This window comes from Populus alba, chromosome 14, assembly GCF_005239225.2.
Source record: "Populus alba chromosome 14, ASM523922v2, whole genome shotgun sequence".
NCBI classification, from domain to species: Eukaryota; Viridiplantae; Streptophyta; class Magnoliopsida; order Malpighiales; family Salicaceae; genus Populus; species Populus alba.
In genome coordinates this window covers 11,175,839-11,191,682 of record NC_133297.1, presented here as the reverse complement: position 1 = coordinate 11,191,682, position 15,844 = coordinate 11,175,839, and the positions used below count along the sequence as shown (strand labels likewise).

General features: G+C 32.9%; 1 protein-coding gene and 1 long non-coding RNA gene across 2 annotated transcripts; both read right to left on the bottom strand.

Moving 5' to 3' along the window:
* Positions 1-757: 757 nt before the first annotated feature.
* Positions 758-1,325, bottom strand: LOC140954507 (uncharacterized). Its single transcript, XR_012167842.1, has 2 exons — positions 1,202-1,325; positions 758-983 (listed from the first exon to the last, which is right to left on the bottom strand). It is a non-coding gene; the product is annotated as an uncharacterized lncRNA (long non-coding RNA).
* Positions 1,326-4,330: 3,005 nt separating this feature from the next.
* On the bottom strand, positions 4,331-12,736 carry LOC118041776 (aspartic proteinase 39). Its single transcript, XM_035049268.2, has 10 exons — positions 12,230-12,736; positions 12,006-12,135; positions 11,644-11,891; positions 9,741-9,968; positions 9,046-9,208; positions 8,863-8,936; positions 8,065-8,152; positions 5,760-5,835; positions 5,453-5,524; positions 4,331-4,732 (listed from the first exon to the last, which is right to left on the bottom strand). The coding sequence occupies exons 1-10, from the start codon at positions 12,454-12,456 to the stop codon at positions 4,581-4,583; spliced, it is 1,458 nt and encodes a 485-aa protein (XP_034905159.1). The 5' UTR covers positions 12,457-12,736; the 3' UTR covers positions 4,331-4,580.
* Between the last annotated feature and the right edge of the window lie 3,108 nt (positions 12,737-15,844).

Below are 15,844 nucleotides of genomic sequence, written 5' to 3'. Positions count from 1 at the left end.
GACAGCTGAGTATTTTTCAATGCTTCAGCTCATCATTTTGGTGTTTCGACAAACAATTCACTGACCCATTTACTGTTCCACCTCAAATGATTGAGAATTAAACAAGACAAAAATATTTCAGCTTCGATTTGGAGCATACAAATCTGTTCTCGGCAGATGTGAGATATATGTTTGCAACATCTTTGATGAAATACCAACTAAAGCATCTGTTAGCCCACCTAGCCCAATTAAAAACATTGGACACGCCAGCCTCAATACCTCTGCTGCTGGGGAAAAGTTCAAGGACTTTCACCCCTTCAACACCAAACGTTGCAGATCCCTTTGGATGTAGATCAATCTCAGATTCAGACTCCAGCTTCACAGCAGGACACCTCTCCACAAAAAGACACGTTCCATGACAAGCTGCCATCGCCAGTCAAAAAAGAGCACTAACCTTCAATGATGTTGAGCCACACGACAGGTTTGCTTTGCCTCCCCACACATAACAAAATAATTCCAGTGCAAACATGACACACCAGCGGAGGCCACTATCTCATCATTGATATGCATTCCTTTAGTAATTTATTCCCTTGCCTGATCAACAACTTTATAAATACTCTTCCCTTTCATTCTTAATATCTTATTTGGCATGCAAAATATCATCCCGTGGAATCTTTTTTCAGCTATATCATTATTTTTATTCTTATTTTTTTGATTTCAAGATATTTAACTTCCAAGACACCACTATCTAAATATTTGCTCAACATTCATCCTATGAAAAGTTATTACTTAATTGTTCTACTAATAAATAAATTGTTTTGTCTTTCATTCACATTGTTTACATTTTCCATTCCTTAAGTACTTCCTTTCAACATATGATTCAGCACCCAGCTTCCCCACCCAAAACCCCTTCAACGAAGACTCATCAAAGGAGCATCTCTACAAAGATGATGACAATCCTGCACCTCAACTTTCAAAGAAGCAGCGCCTCTCCGTTTCATCACCTGAAAAGTAAGCATCTACTTCTAATTAGTTTCCCTTCTTTATGAACTCACATACTCAACAATAATGACATCTTCATTTCTCATTACTGATTTATCTTGAAAAAAAATTTAATATTTGTTGCTGTATAAAATTTATGACTTTCAGTTACACTGATTTTTTCCAATAGGAAACCAATTAACATTTGGTTAGTCAATGCTTGCTTTTCCAACATCACAACCTGATTGGGCGTCTTCATCATCTGCGTTGTTGATACAGCTTGCTGCTCATTCACGTCCAATTCTCTACCTATATGTATAAAGCATAAAATATTTACCTCTCGCTGCTTTTGTTATGCTTGAACTAACTTTGTTAACTATCTGAAACTTAACTTTTGCAACTAACTCTGTGAATATACTATTTATTCCCATATAATATGTGCAAATTTTTTTTTACAGATTTTGACACCCGCGGCAAATCGCGCGGGTATCAAGACTAGTATATATATATATATATTGTGGTTTCTTGCTTTTTATATGCAAATATGCACGAGCCCATCCATCCATATGAACTGTATAAACTCCACTACTACATCACTAGCTATGAATTTAAGAGGTTATTAAACTTCCATTGGCCAAGGAATGGTCAAGTCAGGTATAATTTAAGAGGCAATTCATTACGTAGAAAAAACTAGCGCAACTATCAAATGGAGTGGAAAGGAAAGCAAATTATTAATTAACTATTAATTAAAAAACTAAAACGTGTGGGAAATTTACCTTGTTAATCCTTTCATATGGCATTATGGATAAACTGTTCACGGTACTATTTTTTTTTATATTTGACCATTATTATACCAAATTATAAATTAATTTGTTGGAAAAGAGTGGAATTGAAAGACAAGAAATCAAATGTAAAAAACCACAGGAAATGGGTAGCTTTAAAAAGTTTGGATAAAATATTTATTATAGTCTCTATACTTTACAAATTATTAGATATTTTTGTGTCCCTTTTAGTTTCCAAAATTAAAGTGAAAAATAAAAAAAAAAACTTTATTTTTTTTTATTTTTGATTACATGTATGCATAAAACTTTTTTTTTTATTTTTTTTTTTTCTTTATAATTTATTTAACTCCAAAAGCATGTCGAAAAAACCTATGTATATTAAAAAAATTTGGAAAAAAAAATGACCTGCTGTGAAGCACAAGTCAAGTATCTAATAAAACATTAAGCAGTGTGGAAAAAATACTATGCATTTTACATTGTGTATTCTCTCATAATTTACTATGGATTGAAAGTAGTAAAATTTTTCTTTTTTTTGGTCTGCAATTGTTTTCAAACAATTAAATCCTTAAATTGCAAAAATCGATGGATGATTGCTTCCTTTTTGTTGTCAAGGGAAAAAACTTGAAAAGAAGAACAACCAATGTGGAAAAGAAACACTGGAAAAATGAATGGTAAGTTCAAAGTTAGCATGAAAAGTTCTATTTAGTCCTCTGAATTTCAACATTATACCTTTTTTATCCCTCCTATTTTTGGAAAAATTAGATTTGGTACAAAATTTCATTTTTAATTTTTATTTTTTAGCTCCTGATTTATGGAAAAGAGCATTACCAAAATTCTGGCGTAAAAAAGAAAAAATAATCATCATTCATAACCATTTTCGCCCCTCAAAATAGTTTGTTCTTGGTATTCACATGTTCTATGGGATGAGAGAAGTTTGATGATAGTTGTTTAGAGTCTCAATATTGTTAAAAAAAACAAATCTAAGTCGAGAAAGATAAATCTAAACCCAAATTGATTTTCAGGTTTTTATGGAAACCTTTTTTTTTGGTTTAGATTAATTAGTATCTAAATGTTTATAAGGGTAATTTTAAAGGTGTTTATGGGTTGAAATGACTTTAAAATTTATGGTTTTAGAGCAAGAAAAAAATCTTATGCCCCCCTAATTTTCCAAATCACCATAATTGTGGTTGAAATTTAGGCAACAGGCAACACATTGTTTGCTTATTTTTGTTTTTTTTAAAAAAAATAATGGTGGGACAATTATGTTGTCAACCCTTAAAAAATATATTTTTAAAAAAAAAAGTTAAAAGGGTCAGGCATGCATACCTGGGCCTAAAGGCCCCGACACTCCTAAACTTTTTTTTCAATTTTTAAATTTTATATGGAGGTAAAAAATGTATTTAAAAAAAAATTATTGACCCAATTGAATCCCATTGCAAGTTTTAATAGATTAAGCCACATCATCTATACTATTTTTTTTATTATTATTTAATGCATTTTTACCTTCAATTTTAAAAAAAATATATTTTCAACATTTAATGAATCGATAATCTATTTTTGTTATCTCAATCCTACTTGCCCTTTTTTTTTCATTTGAAAAAAAAAATATTCAGACAATAAATTATCATAAAATAAACTCTAGAGAAAAAAAAAAATTAATAGTCTCTGTTATTTTTTTTAACAATTAATTTTTTTTAATTTAATCCAATCACAAGTTAATTTTATTTTTTTTTTTTACAAAATTATCCTAGTGAGTATAACCAAGCAACCCGGATTAACACAATTAATCCAATATAATATTATTTTTTAATATTAAATGAAAATATCGTCCGTATGTGTGCTCCGACCCGCAAATAGTCTGGTAAATAATACTATCCGAGCAGGGTTTTCAGCTAAAAGAAACATGAAAAGAAAGCAACACCAAAGGGACCCCTCTTACGCCCACTTGATCACAGCTTACACAACTTTAACACATAATCATATACTTAACCATTTCCGTTTCCACATAAACAGAAGACTAAATCGAATACTTGAATCTCTGACTTGGTGTAAACTTGAACCACCTTCAATACTAATAATGCTCGAAGAAGCGACGGCATTTTATAAGGGTAACATCCACCTCAAATATGCCCCAAATTATATGATGTTTTGGCTCTACAAAAATATGCACGAGACAGAAAAATCGACTGCTCAAAATAATTAACCCCGACTGTATTTGACATTTTTGGATGATCTTGAGAACACATCAGATAGGCAATTGGGCATTTGGATATAACATTTGGGAGAGCAATGCAAGGAAAAACATCAGAAAAAGTTTACCACTGACTTTCTCATGGCTTCCACCCCCTCTTCAAGTCCTATTTTCCCAAGCCCTGTTGGATGAATGCATGCAGATCTCCATGCTTCCAACTCCATCCCCTTTTCACCACGGTTTAACCCGCATATAATGGGTGAGTGCAATCGCATCATGTTCAATCAGAGGCTTCTGTATAGACTTAAGAGGTGCGACTTTAAGCCTGCAGAAAGGCCAACAGACCTTTCTGGCCAGTGAATGAATATCGTGACAGACGTGTGTGATACAAGGGGGCTTGTTCTATCAAAACTCAAATTAAATATAAGATGACCTAAGCCATGTAAAAAATCTCTGTACAATCAAACCTGGGACTAGCTGTAACCTTTGTGTGTTTCCCCCATTCACAGTGGGAAGAAATATTACCCAAAGTGAATGTCCAGAGAAAAAAAATTTCTGATCCACCATTCATCAATAAATCTAATGATTTCTTTTTTAATATTTGTTCTTCTATATGTTAATTTTGACCGCGCTATTCTGTACTGGTTTCAGCAAACTAAACTGAGCAGCAGTGTACTTGGCAGCAGCAGCAACAACATAGCCCATGGCACATTCAAACTGCGAGCAGAATTAATATAGTGGTAGCCTACTAAATGTACAGTTCCAGTCCGTTCATCAAGCACTTGGATGCTTGAAGAGCCTGAAATCAACAACAATAAATTCAGCATTAATGGAACTGGATACCAGAAACCTAAATTTTTAACTGCATATATGATTTTTCACTAGCAATCTTCAGTGATAAGTCAAATAGAAGTAGCATTAATTCTCAAAACTTTTGGAAATTTCGAACCAGAACACAACAAACAAGATATTCAGCTCTTGACTTGAGTGTGATGATGCAGTATAGGAACAATAAAGTTTACTTGTTTATTTGTAATTTAATACATTTACAATTTTATTATTATTTGACTGATGATGCATATATGATGTTATTGTAATTATCAACCAAGTAATATTTTATTATGATTCTTATTTCCTATTTAGATGAGGATAGAAGTTTCTTGGTATCTATATAAACATCATATCCTTTGTAGAAGGAAACCCTAAAACCGAACCGATTGATTCAATGAAGTTATTTCAATTTGAAGTTTTAAGGGTTCAGTTCTTTTTAATCTTTAGTATGGTATTCCAGTTTATGCTAAAATTAAATATCACTTGATTTCAAATTAGTATGCCAGTCCTATCAGTCTGATCGCTTGTTTTTCCTGATTATATTATGAATATGTCTAAATACCACAAAGATGAACCACAAATTATCAGACCTTATTCTAATAACAAAAACCACTTTGCACCAGAAAGAAATGTAAAACAGCAAACCAAGATATTCAAAAGCATAAAGGAAAAATAATTTTAGACTCACAGTTATATTCAGTCCATCCAATGGCTTGATTTTCAAGATCATACAAGACTAGTTTATTTGAAAGTACTAAATCTGCAAAAGGAAATAAAGAAGAGAAAGGATTAGAAGAATTTCACAAATGATCAAAGTTTCTACTGATGGATCATCACAGCAGATGTCCACTTGAATTAGTTGTGTTTTTATGGTGGAAGAAGACACTATGTTCCCATGATCTAAGAATAAACTACAAAAGGATATGTTTGATAATTTACAAACTATACACATTCCATATAAGAATAACACCAACATGTATGTATTTTGCTTATACCTCCCAAAAGTGTCATGTTCCTTCTATCCCTCGATTGCACTCCACTGTTCTGCCATCCAATGCACCACAAACCTTCCTGTAAAAATCCAAATTCATAACCGGTTAATTTATCTATTTATGAAATGTAAAATTTTGATAGCAAACACAACTCAGAAATTAGCCAACAAATGAATAGCAAGCATGGTGCTGTATAAGACATGCATCTGAGAAGAAAGGCAAGGCATTAACAAAGGATAAGGCAAGGAATTTATGAAGCCATTGGCAAAAGGACTTTAGGCCTTGAGCAACTTTCTACAAGACAAAGGACTTCACCAAAGAAGTTATCTAACCAGAGATGGGCATTGGATTAAGCAAAACAATTGACATGGGTTCACGTATGATCATTAACAGTTGGAAACAAACAATAAAAAATGAATCCAGGGAAGCATTGGCAAGAGACCATACCCCCCCACCAACGACCACGGAGTAGGGGACAGTTTGAGAATTATGAGAAACTGGTTGGACTTTTAGAAGGACAAATTGAAGGTCAGAAACTTAGAGCATTTAGGACAGCCATGTACAAAATAGAACATTTTGTAGTGGAGAGGTAGAAGGTGGAGGGACCTTTTATGAGGATTAGATTTACAGTAACAAAGATTTTGAAGGAATTTATAAACAATTTATTTGACAGGGCTAACTGGATAAAAGAACACACAATTGGGTAAAGGATGGTGGTTAAAACAACAATAGGGTGGCCAATGGCTATCAATAAAAGAGTGCTGTCAGAGAACTATAGAGGTGGAAATAATACGTGACCCATTCACACACATACAAACAAAATCTGTAAGCATGGCTACACACACATACATACAATTAGGAATATGAAGATTATATCTAATGCAATAATAGCCTTGTGCCTACAACCAATATGTCAGTTTGTGCCCCAGGTAGTCACTTCACGCAAAAATGCTAAAAAGTATGACTTCTCCAGACTTGGTACCCCAATTTCATGGGATCATAAAAACACAAGGCATCAACTTCCCTGAGCTATTATTAGTCAACGATCAAAACAGTCCCTCAACCAAAAGATTTTATTATTTGCTACCTTAAACTTCCAAATTCACAATTAGTCCTTCTGTTAGGTTTTCATTAAAACTTAACGAAGCATTCCAACAAGCCACTATTTGGCATGACCCAGCCACCTTTAGCACCATTTTCACCTAAAAATTCATGCCCGTAACATCCACTATTACTTTAGCTTCTAATCACCATTCAAGCAAGCTCTAAGCACAAGCCAAACTTTAATTTTAAAACTTGAAATTTTTGGACTTTTTAAACTTGAGTTTGAAAATAGTTTTGTTAGGGTTAATTGATGTTGTGTAGAATGATTTGGAATTGGAATTTGTAGGACTAATTGAGAAATTTCAAAGTTTTAGGAATTATTATCACTATGACCAAAACTTCATGAAGGTCTATACATTTTTTCAAAAATAAATCTCCTTTGAATGAGAGATGCAGACTAAATGAAGATTTTTGGATTGATATTTTCCTATTAGATCATTTTGGTTCTTTTCTTAGGCATTCTCAATTGAGTCCTGTTTCTTATTTAGAAATTAACTAACTTTAATTTAGAATACATTATATTCCCAGTTGTAGGAGTTCGCTTAAGCTTTCTATTGATGATTGAATCAATATCCAAACTTTTTTAATGGTTAGAGTTTTGGTGCTTGTAGGAAAGAGCTAAAGGTTATGGTTTTAAGGAGATGTTTATTTGATGAATTCGAATATTGAAAATTCTTGCTTATCCCTTCCCGGCTGAGATTTCTAGTTATTCCCCTTTACCTCTGTTATCTATGTTTTTTACCCTGCTATCCTGTGTCAGTGTGTGCACGTCTAAAAAGTTGCTTTTATGCCCTAGCAACACAGGGGATTCTATCATATTTTAACATTTGATCTGTCATTGTGCTTAAATAACAGATGAAGTACAAGCAAGTGCAATGAAAAGAACTGGATAAAAACAATGCAGCGTCATCTAGGGATTGCTTTGAAAAAAGAAAATCATTGCTGCATAACCGCCTAGATGAAGTCCAAAATTCAAATTATTTTCCTTGAAAACCATGTAAAAGCTGAATTCAATTCATTGATAGCTTATGAGCTATTAAAAAACATGTCCATTACGTATAACACTAGATGATTAGATTTGAGGCCTGCATTCTTCTAAGGTACAATGAGGAGATGAGAAGCTATTCTAAAATTAAAGAACAAAAATATGCTACAGAGCTGCAAAACCAAAGCTGTAAGAATTTTTACAGTGCATTATACTTACAAAGGGAAAAAGATACTCGTGTGGATAAACCTTCAAGATAACTGAGTTTTCAAAATGGAAAGTGACATTAGGAAATCCATCATCCAAGCTGCAAATGAAACAAGAAATGTATGAGCAACTCCATTCTGCACCTCAATACTGAAATATTATTCAGGAGGACATCCGCATGAAGTCTGAACAAAGTATAAAGTTACTGTAAAACGATAATCAATTTCCGAGAATCATTGTTAAAGAAATTAACAAAACTGAGAAACAAACACCGGTCCCTTGGTAGACAAATTATGATGGAAAGAATCTGAAACTGAGTTTCATTTTTAGTCTACAGATCATTAAAGGAAGCTCGAGCTAAATGAAATGAAAAGAAAGAAATCAAATTTATGCACTTTTACCAACACAAACTTATACAGTAAGAATTGCTTTTCTCAAATTTACAGCCATAATCCATGCTGAAGTAGTCATAGGATTTGCTTTCCTGTTTTGCTTCAACTAACATTAATCTTCAAGATAATACAAAATGAGCCCCAAAGGCTCACCAGAGTAGTGAAAACTTACAAGACACTCTACACAGAAACAAATCTGAAAGGAGAAGAGAGTAAAGAACATAAACACAGTCGGTACACTCTACTGATGTTTGATGCGTGTGAAACAAAATCAGATGTACAAGATATAAATTATCATATCTGAGAAGAATACAATTTTAAAAGATAACCATAAGAGAATTTTCAAATTTATATCTTGAAATTAATGTTCCTAGAAGCTTTAATGAAAAATAACAAAAACAAAAGCTACAGACTGTACCTGTCAGAGAACTGGAAACATGTATATTCATCACGAACAGTATGAACTTTCAGATCAGGTTGCTGAGAGATTATCTGATAAAGACAAAAATCACATAAGTTCACAATTTATAACGAGAATTACAGCAAACAACAGCTATTTAAATCAGAATTACAGAAAACAACAGCTATTTAAATCATATACCTTACTTACTAACGGCTTATAAACCATTTCTGGAAGATAAGCTAAGGTTGTACCACTGTCTATTATAGCACCCTTTCTGTCCCCTGCCTCAAATACATCTGTTGGAAGACTTAGGAATTCATGACCAACTTGAACTGCCGTCATATTGACATTGTAATGGGGCCTAAAAATTTTATTACCAAAGTGTAGCTTCATATATTAAATTACATACACCAAGATCTAACACACCTAAGAAGAACACACTAAGTGTTTAATATTAAAATAGTCATGGATGAAGAAACAAATCCAACTTAAAAAGCTTTAAGATCATGAGCATGGAAGAAACCCTATCCATTAAACCATAACATAAATTTGGCATTAAATGTTGTAAGAAGTTGTTATATTGGTATTGAGACTTAATTTTCAACATAAATCTGGCAACTGATACATATGAACTAATGAAGCACATAAAATCAGCTCCTATCTTTTGCCATGTAATTAGCAATAGAAGTTCTTTTGTAAAGTGAAGATTCAAAAAGGAACTTGTTTTGTCTTCTTTTCTTTTATTATATGTTTGGAAAATTCCTTATACTCCACTTTGTATGTTTCTATATTCATCTTTCAAATAACATCTTTCTTTAATAATAATAAAAAAAAGGGTATCCCTGAACCCTAAATGAGAAAACATACAGCAATTTCAAAAATAAATCACGTACTGATTTGGTATCAAAGGAGTCATGTTAACTTTTGGTTGCACAACATGCCCAATAACAAATATTCCACCTCCATTTGTACCATCTAAGCAGTGTGCAAATATCTTCTTCACTTTTCCAGTTACTGCCAGCTGTGAAATCATCGACGAATTTGATTTTCCAAAACCAAGTATCCCATCAAGTGCTTCTTCATTAGATGACCCTAGATCTCCTGATTGTCTAGCACCACACCTATCTCATCATCACATCAACTTGATCAATGCCAGTAGGTAGAAAGACAATAGTTATAAGAACAAGAGAGGGAGGGAGGGAGTAAATGAGAAAAAAAATGGATAAACGATAGATACAACATGCAGATCTATATGCATGTGTATATGTACACAGGATATGGGGATCAAAATTAGTACTAATTACTAAAACAACAAGAACCTAGTTAAAAAATAAACTTGCAAGTTCCTAGGCAAATATTATTGACAACCATTTTAATTATGAAATTCGTAAGATTTCAAAATTAGCTAATTGAGTGCACGGAAATGGTTGAACCAAATATTTCCAAAGACAATGAATGCCAACCCAAGTCATAAATAATCAACATAATGCTATCCATTGGTCAATGCACGAAATTTAAAGAAGCATGATCAAAGTTTCTTCTCTCAATGAATAAATGTAATAGAGTTAAACCTAAGCTCTAGTACATTTTTTTTATTTGGATAAATTTTCTGATCTCCCTTTTTCTTTAAGCCCCCCCTCTCCTCCACTACTTCTTCTTCCTCTACTTGCCAAATTAACCCTAGATAACCAAAACATTACCTATGAACTCAGCATGATGCGAGAAATTTCTCTAAAGACAATTAAAAGCCAAGACTGGATTACAAATGAGGACATTGAAGCACTTTTTGAACAATGTGGCTTGTTCAAGATATTAGCCAATTGTGCCTCAATCTACTAGCCAACACCTTCAGCATGAATGAGATAAGCTACATAACTGAAAGCTCATAGAAAACTACAATGAAAGTGAATTCCAAACCCAATTGAGATAAATTCACAGAAACGCATCTAAACTGAAATCCTAAATTTGAAAACAAGCACTTACAATCTATCAATTGGTAATACCAATTGGCCTGGGTGGTTACAACATAGCAACCTCATTCATATCATACCAGCTTAAGAACCTAGTATTCTTGGATACTTCCTGATGCATATTTGACAAATCTAAAGCAAGTTCCAAAATCTTCCTTTTGGAAAAACATGCAATTTTCTTTCTATGCTCTGGATTATTGTTCCTTTAGACAACCTTTTTTATGCATAGACTTGGATTAATGCTATAAATGGCAGCAAAATATATACTGAAATTGTTCACAACGTATGTTTAAACTAACATAGACAAAGAAATGTGTCCAGAACCAAACAAAGACAAGCTGCAACCATTGAATATTTAACAATGTAACAACAAAACAGCATACAAATAACAACACAATTATTTGTGTATGTATCCAGCTGACTTTTCAAAATTTGTAATTTCGAGATTTGCACCTTGTATCATATCCTTTCTTCTAAGGTACCCAATGTCATTCACTAAGTAAAATTCCAGCAAGTCCCCTGAAGACCCCCTTTTTATAGATAAACCCGAAAGAGTTTCTCTATGAACAAATACGTTTCAAAGATCAATAAGCAAGACAAATCTAAACCATCAAACAATCACTATAAGAAAAGGTGACAGAAAAAACTTAGGTCCCAAAGTTTCCTCTACCTTGGGACCACAGCACTCGTCCATCATATCCTTTTCTTCTAAGCATGTGAAGCATTCAATAACCTAAGAAGCACCTTAAAATGAAGCTTAAACCCATTAATCAAAACTTGCGTACCTAGTAGTGGCATGCAAGAACAAGAAAAATAACAAACTCACCCAAATATAACACTTCCATTTGCTGCAGTAGTTTTGAGATCACCAGAAACTCTAGCATACTGCACAACATCCTTGACAAAATAACCAGCAGTGGAACTCCCATCTCCATAAATCTCAAGATACGGACAAGACATATTCGCGGTGCAGCCAGGTAATTGACCCCCATTTATCTCATAGCAAAACTCTTGATCACAAGGAACCAGCTTCCCAGTGTCTGACTCGTTTATATTATATAAAGTAAGATCAATCTGCAAAAAAATAAATAAAATATTAATTCAGAGATAATAATAATAACAATAATAATAATAAAAAAAAAAAGATGAACATCAAAGAGAAGGAACAGAGGGGGGGGGGAGGCATACACCAAGAGAGCTAGTTTTTGGGCATTCTCTGCATTGAATACAATTAACCCACATAATATCACTTCCTGTATCCACTTGTACATAGTAGTCCTTCGTCGGAGTTCCAATCCCTATCTTAGCATAATATAACCTACAGATACATATTCGGACCCAAAAATAAATATTGAATCACAATAATAATAAAAGTAAACAAAAGTGAGGATTATATGTATAGAAAAACGAACCCGAGGATATCGGGACGACCGATGCCGCCGAGGGGAAGATCGACTCCGGCGAGAATACGGAGCTGTCGTTGATCGTCGTGTGCTTTTAGGTCACTGAGAGAACGTTGAAGGCCAGCGTATTTGTATTTGACGCTAAAAACTCCGTTGTTTGCAGAAACAATTGTGAAAGAAATCATCATCGTAAGAAGAAGAACACAGGACTGAGCCTCCGCCATCATCATCAGCATCACCGTCCCCTCCACGACCCACCAAACTGGAATTTGGTGCGAGCGAGAAAAGCGAAGGAGAATAATAACACGGTTTAATAACTTATTTATTGGAGGGAGGGGAGGGCTTTTGTGTGCACGGTGGGGGTGGACCCGCGCAGTTTGCCGTACTCACAGTTTCGTTTCGCGAGGGGAAGCAAGGAGAGAGGAGGGACGTGAATTGGCGTGGCCTGGCGACTGCCGTCTCCCTCTTTGTTTTCTTTTTGTTAGGACGGAACGGAGTTACGGTTCAAAAGTGGATAATTGAGGGCTTGGCATCTCAATTTCTCGTGCCACCGTTAGTCCAGAATCAGCTTCTCCAATTTCCGTTAAATGGGCACATGGTGGTTTTCTATTAGATAGACGCAATGTGTACAAGTCCACAATTTTGAATCTAACATCTAATTACATTATTATATTTATATCAGCACTCAATTGTCTATTGCATAACATTATAGAATCTAACTCTACTTTTCATTTATTTTTATGTTTTGAAAATAATTTAAATTTTTAATTTTTTCTTTAAATTAAATTATTTTTTTGATATTTTTAGATTGTTTTGATACATTAATATCAATAATAATTTTTTAAAAATATAAAAATTTATTATATATATTTTTTAAAAAAATTATTTTAAAATATAATCATTACCAAACTTTTTAAACACCCTCGTCAACCAACATCTTGTTGTTTTCCTGCAAAGCACTTTCTTGAGTTTCTTTTTTAACACCAAATTCACTTTCACTCTCCAGTAAAAAATAAAAACAATAATATTTATATATAAATATATAAAAACAATATTATATTGATAAATTACTAATATATTTATACCTTAATGAGTAAATGTGCAAGATGTAAATGGCTTGTTCCTAGGAATGTTGACATTTTTTTACGTATTTTGGAGACAAAGCAAAGCTGATAAATAGTTGCGAGCTGGTGTAAAAAGCTATGGTGTTGCTCGTCGTCTTCTGAAATCTAAAAACCAATTGGAATTCCAATATTAGTAACAAATTGAAATCCATTGACTTGTCTATGTTTGGATTTTCATGTGATTGGCCGTACAAGCATCTTTGCCAAAGCCTTATTCTGCTTTTCCATGCATTCCTAGCATAAATGTGCTTTGCTCATTTGAACTGCAGAATCTGTCATTTTAGCTTTATCCTAGCTATTCATGATCTCCAAGTGAAACTCATCTCTTATTTGGACAATAATATTCCAACAACAAAAAAAAAAAAAAACAAAGCAGGGTTGAGCTTTTTGCTATTACATAATGATAAAATAAAAATATCGGATCATGTCTCTAAAGATTCAACGAGAAAATACTAAAAATGAAAAATTTGATCAAATACATCATCATCAAAATCCTTGATTAATGGAGTCTATAACTACATGTTATCAAAACGTCTATATATTCTCAATGACAAAACAAGTATCTATCTAAAACAAGTGATGAAGAACCATATTCAAGTGGAGGAAGCCAGTGTAATTAAACAGGGTCGTCATTGTTTCCAAATAGCAGAATCTCCACAATATCACCAGTCTCCTATTGAGCATTAAAAAAAAAAAAAAAAACATCAAGGGACATATTTGTGATTGTTTGATATTCTCTTAACTTTTAATAACGCCTCTCACCACTACACAAGCTGAAATATTGACTGTCATCAAGAAAAAGAACTTCATGCAATACCCATATCTAATTAAAATTAATTCAAACACAAGGTGTCCTAATAAATTATGTATCTTTCACCATGATCATAGATACAGGAAAAAAGAATGTCATGCACTCAAAAAAGAGATGGAAAGATTGATCTCCAGATGATACCTTTAACATTTTATGAAGAAAATGATGCACATTAAAAGGCAGGAAAAAAAAACTCATTATGTGCTAGCTAAGATAATATAATTTTTAAAAAACTCTCATTGTCTTTCATACAAAGTTTTCATACAATTTTTATATGCATACACACGACTTTTTATATGTGTAGTAGATACTTTTTTCTAACTAAAGGCAGACCATCACTAATATTTTTTACCAATAGAATGCATAACACAACAATCAAGGCATAACACATCAACCATGAGCTAGAATATCAGCCAAACAAATTTTTCAACCAATGATGCAATCTATTCTCCATGAAGAAATTCCCATACCTGGGTGTATAAATACACCTAATCACGCAAACAAGAGTTAATTAGAGTCGGTCATAATATCATCATAAACAGAACTAGAGAGCAATTCCTATCAAGAAAAGTTAGATAAAAGCCATAATAGTCAATTAATGCCAATCAAAGATTATAAAAACCAAATCAAAGCTAGCTAAATGCCATGAAAGCTAAGCGAAATCATTACACGTCCTCTAACCCTCACTTTCGTTTTTTCATAGCAAAACTTTTGATCACATTTATATTAATAGTAATATTTATAAGCATAAGTATTTCCCTATTATATTGTTCAAAATCTTTCAAATATATATGTTCAAAAAAAAGGGGTAAGTGATGATGGAAGAAAACAAAAATGAAAAGTTTTTTTTCTAAAACTTTTGTTTCCAAGCCTAAGTGGTTGGACTTCTGCCCATTTAGACTATGCCTAAACGAATAGAATTTTCTCAATCAAAACTCTACTTAAACCTAATATCACCCTCATCCAACTACTCTACCCACCACTCTTTTATGTATTTTTTAGGTTTTCATGAGGCGTCCATACAAAGTTTTCATACAATTTTTATGTGCATACACACGGCTTTTTATATGTATAGTAGATATTTTTTTCTACACTAATTGCAGACCATCACCAATAGTATGCATAACATAATAATCATGGCATAACACATCAACCACGAGCTAGAATATCAGCCAAACAAATTTTTCAACCAATGATGCAATCTATTCTCCAAGAAGAAATTATCATACCTGGGTGTATAAATACACCTAGTCACGCAGACAAGAGTTAATTAGAGTCGGTCATAATATCATCATAAACAGAACTAGAGAGCAATTCCTAACAAGAAAAATTAGATAAAATCCATAAAAATCAATTAATGTCAATCAAAGACTATAAAAACCAAATCAAAGCTAGTTAAATGCCATGAAAGCTAAGTGAAATCATTACACGTCCTCTAACCCTCATTTTATTTTTTATTTTCTTATAGATTTTTCGCTCTACTCACATACCAACTTAAACATCAAAGAGTTTCATGTTACTCAATGCCTTATTTTTCAGGGCTAGTCAAACCTATCGACCCATCCATGAAAACTCTAATTTCTATGTGAATTTTTTTGACAACTTCAATCGGTATGTATACTAAGTAAAGTTGGAAGTGTTAGAATATTATTGTAATACAATTCATTGACAAAATTAGTCTATCATATG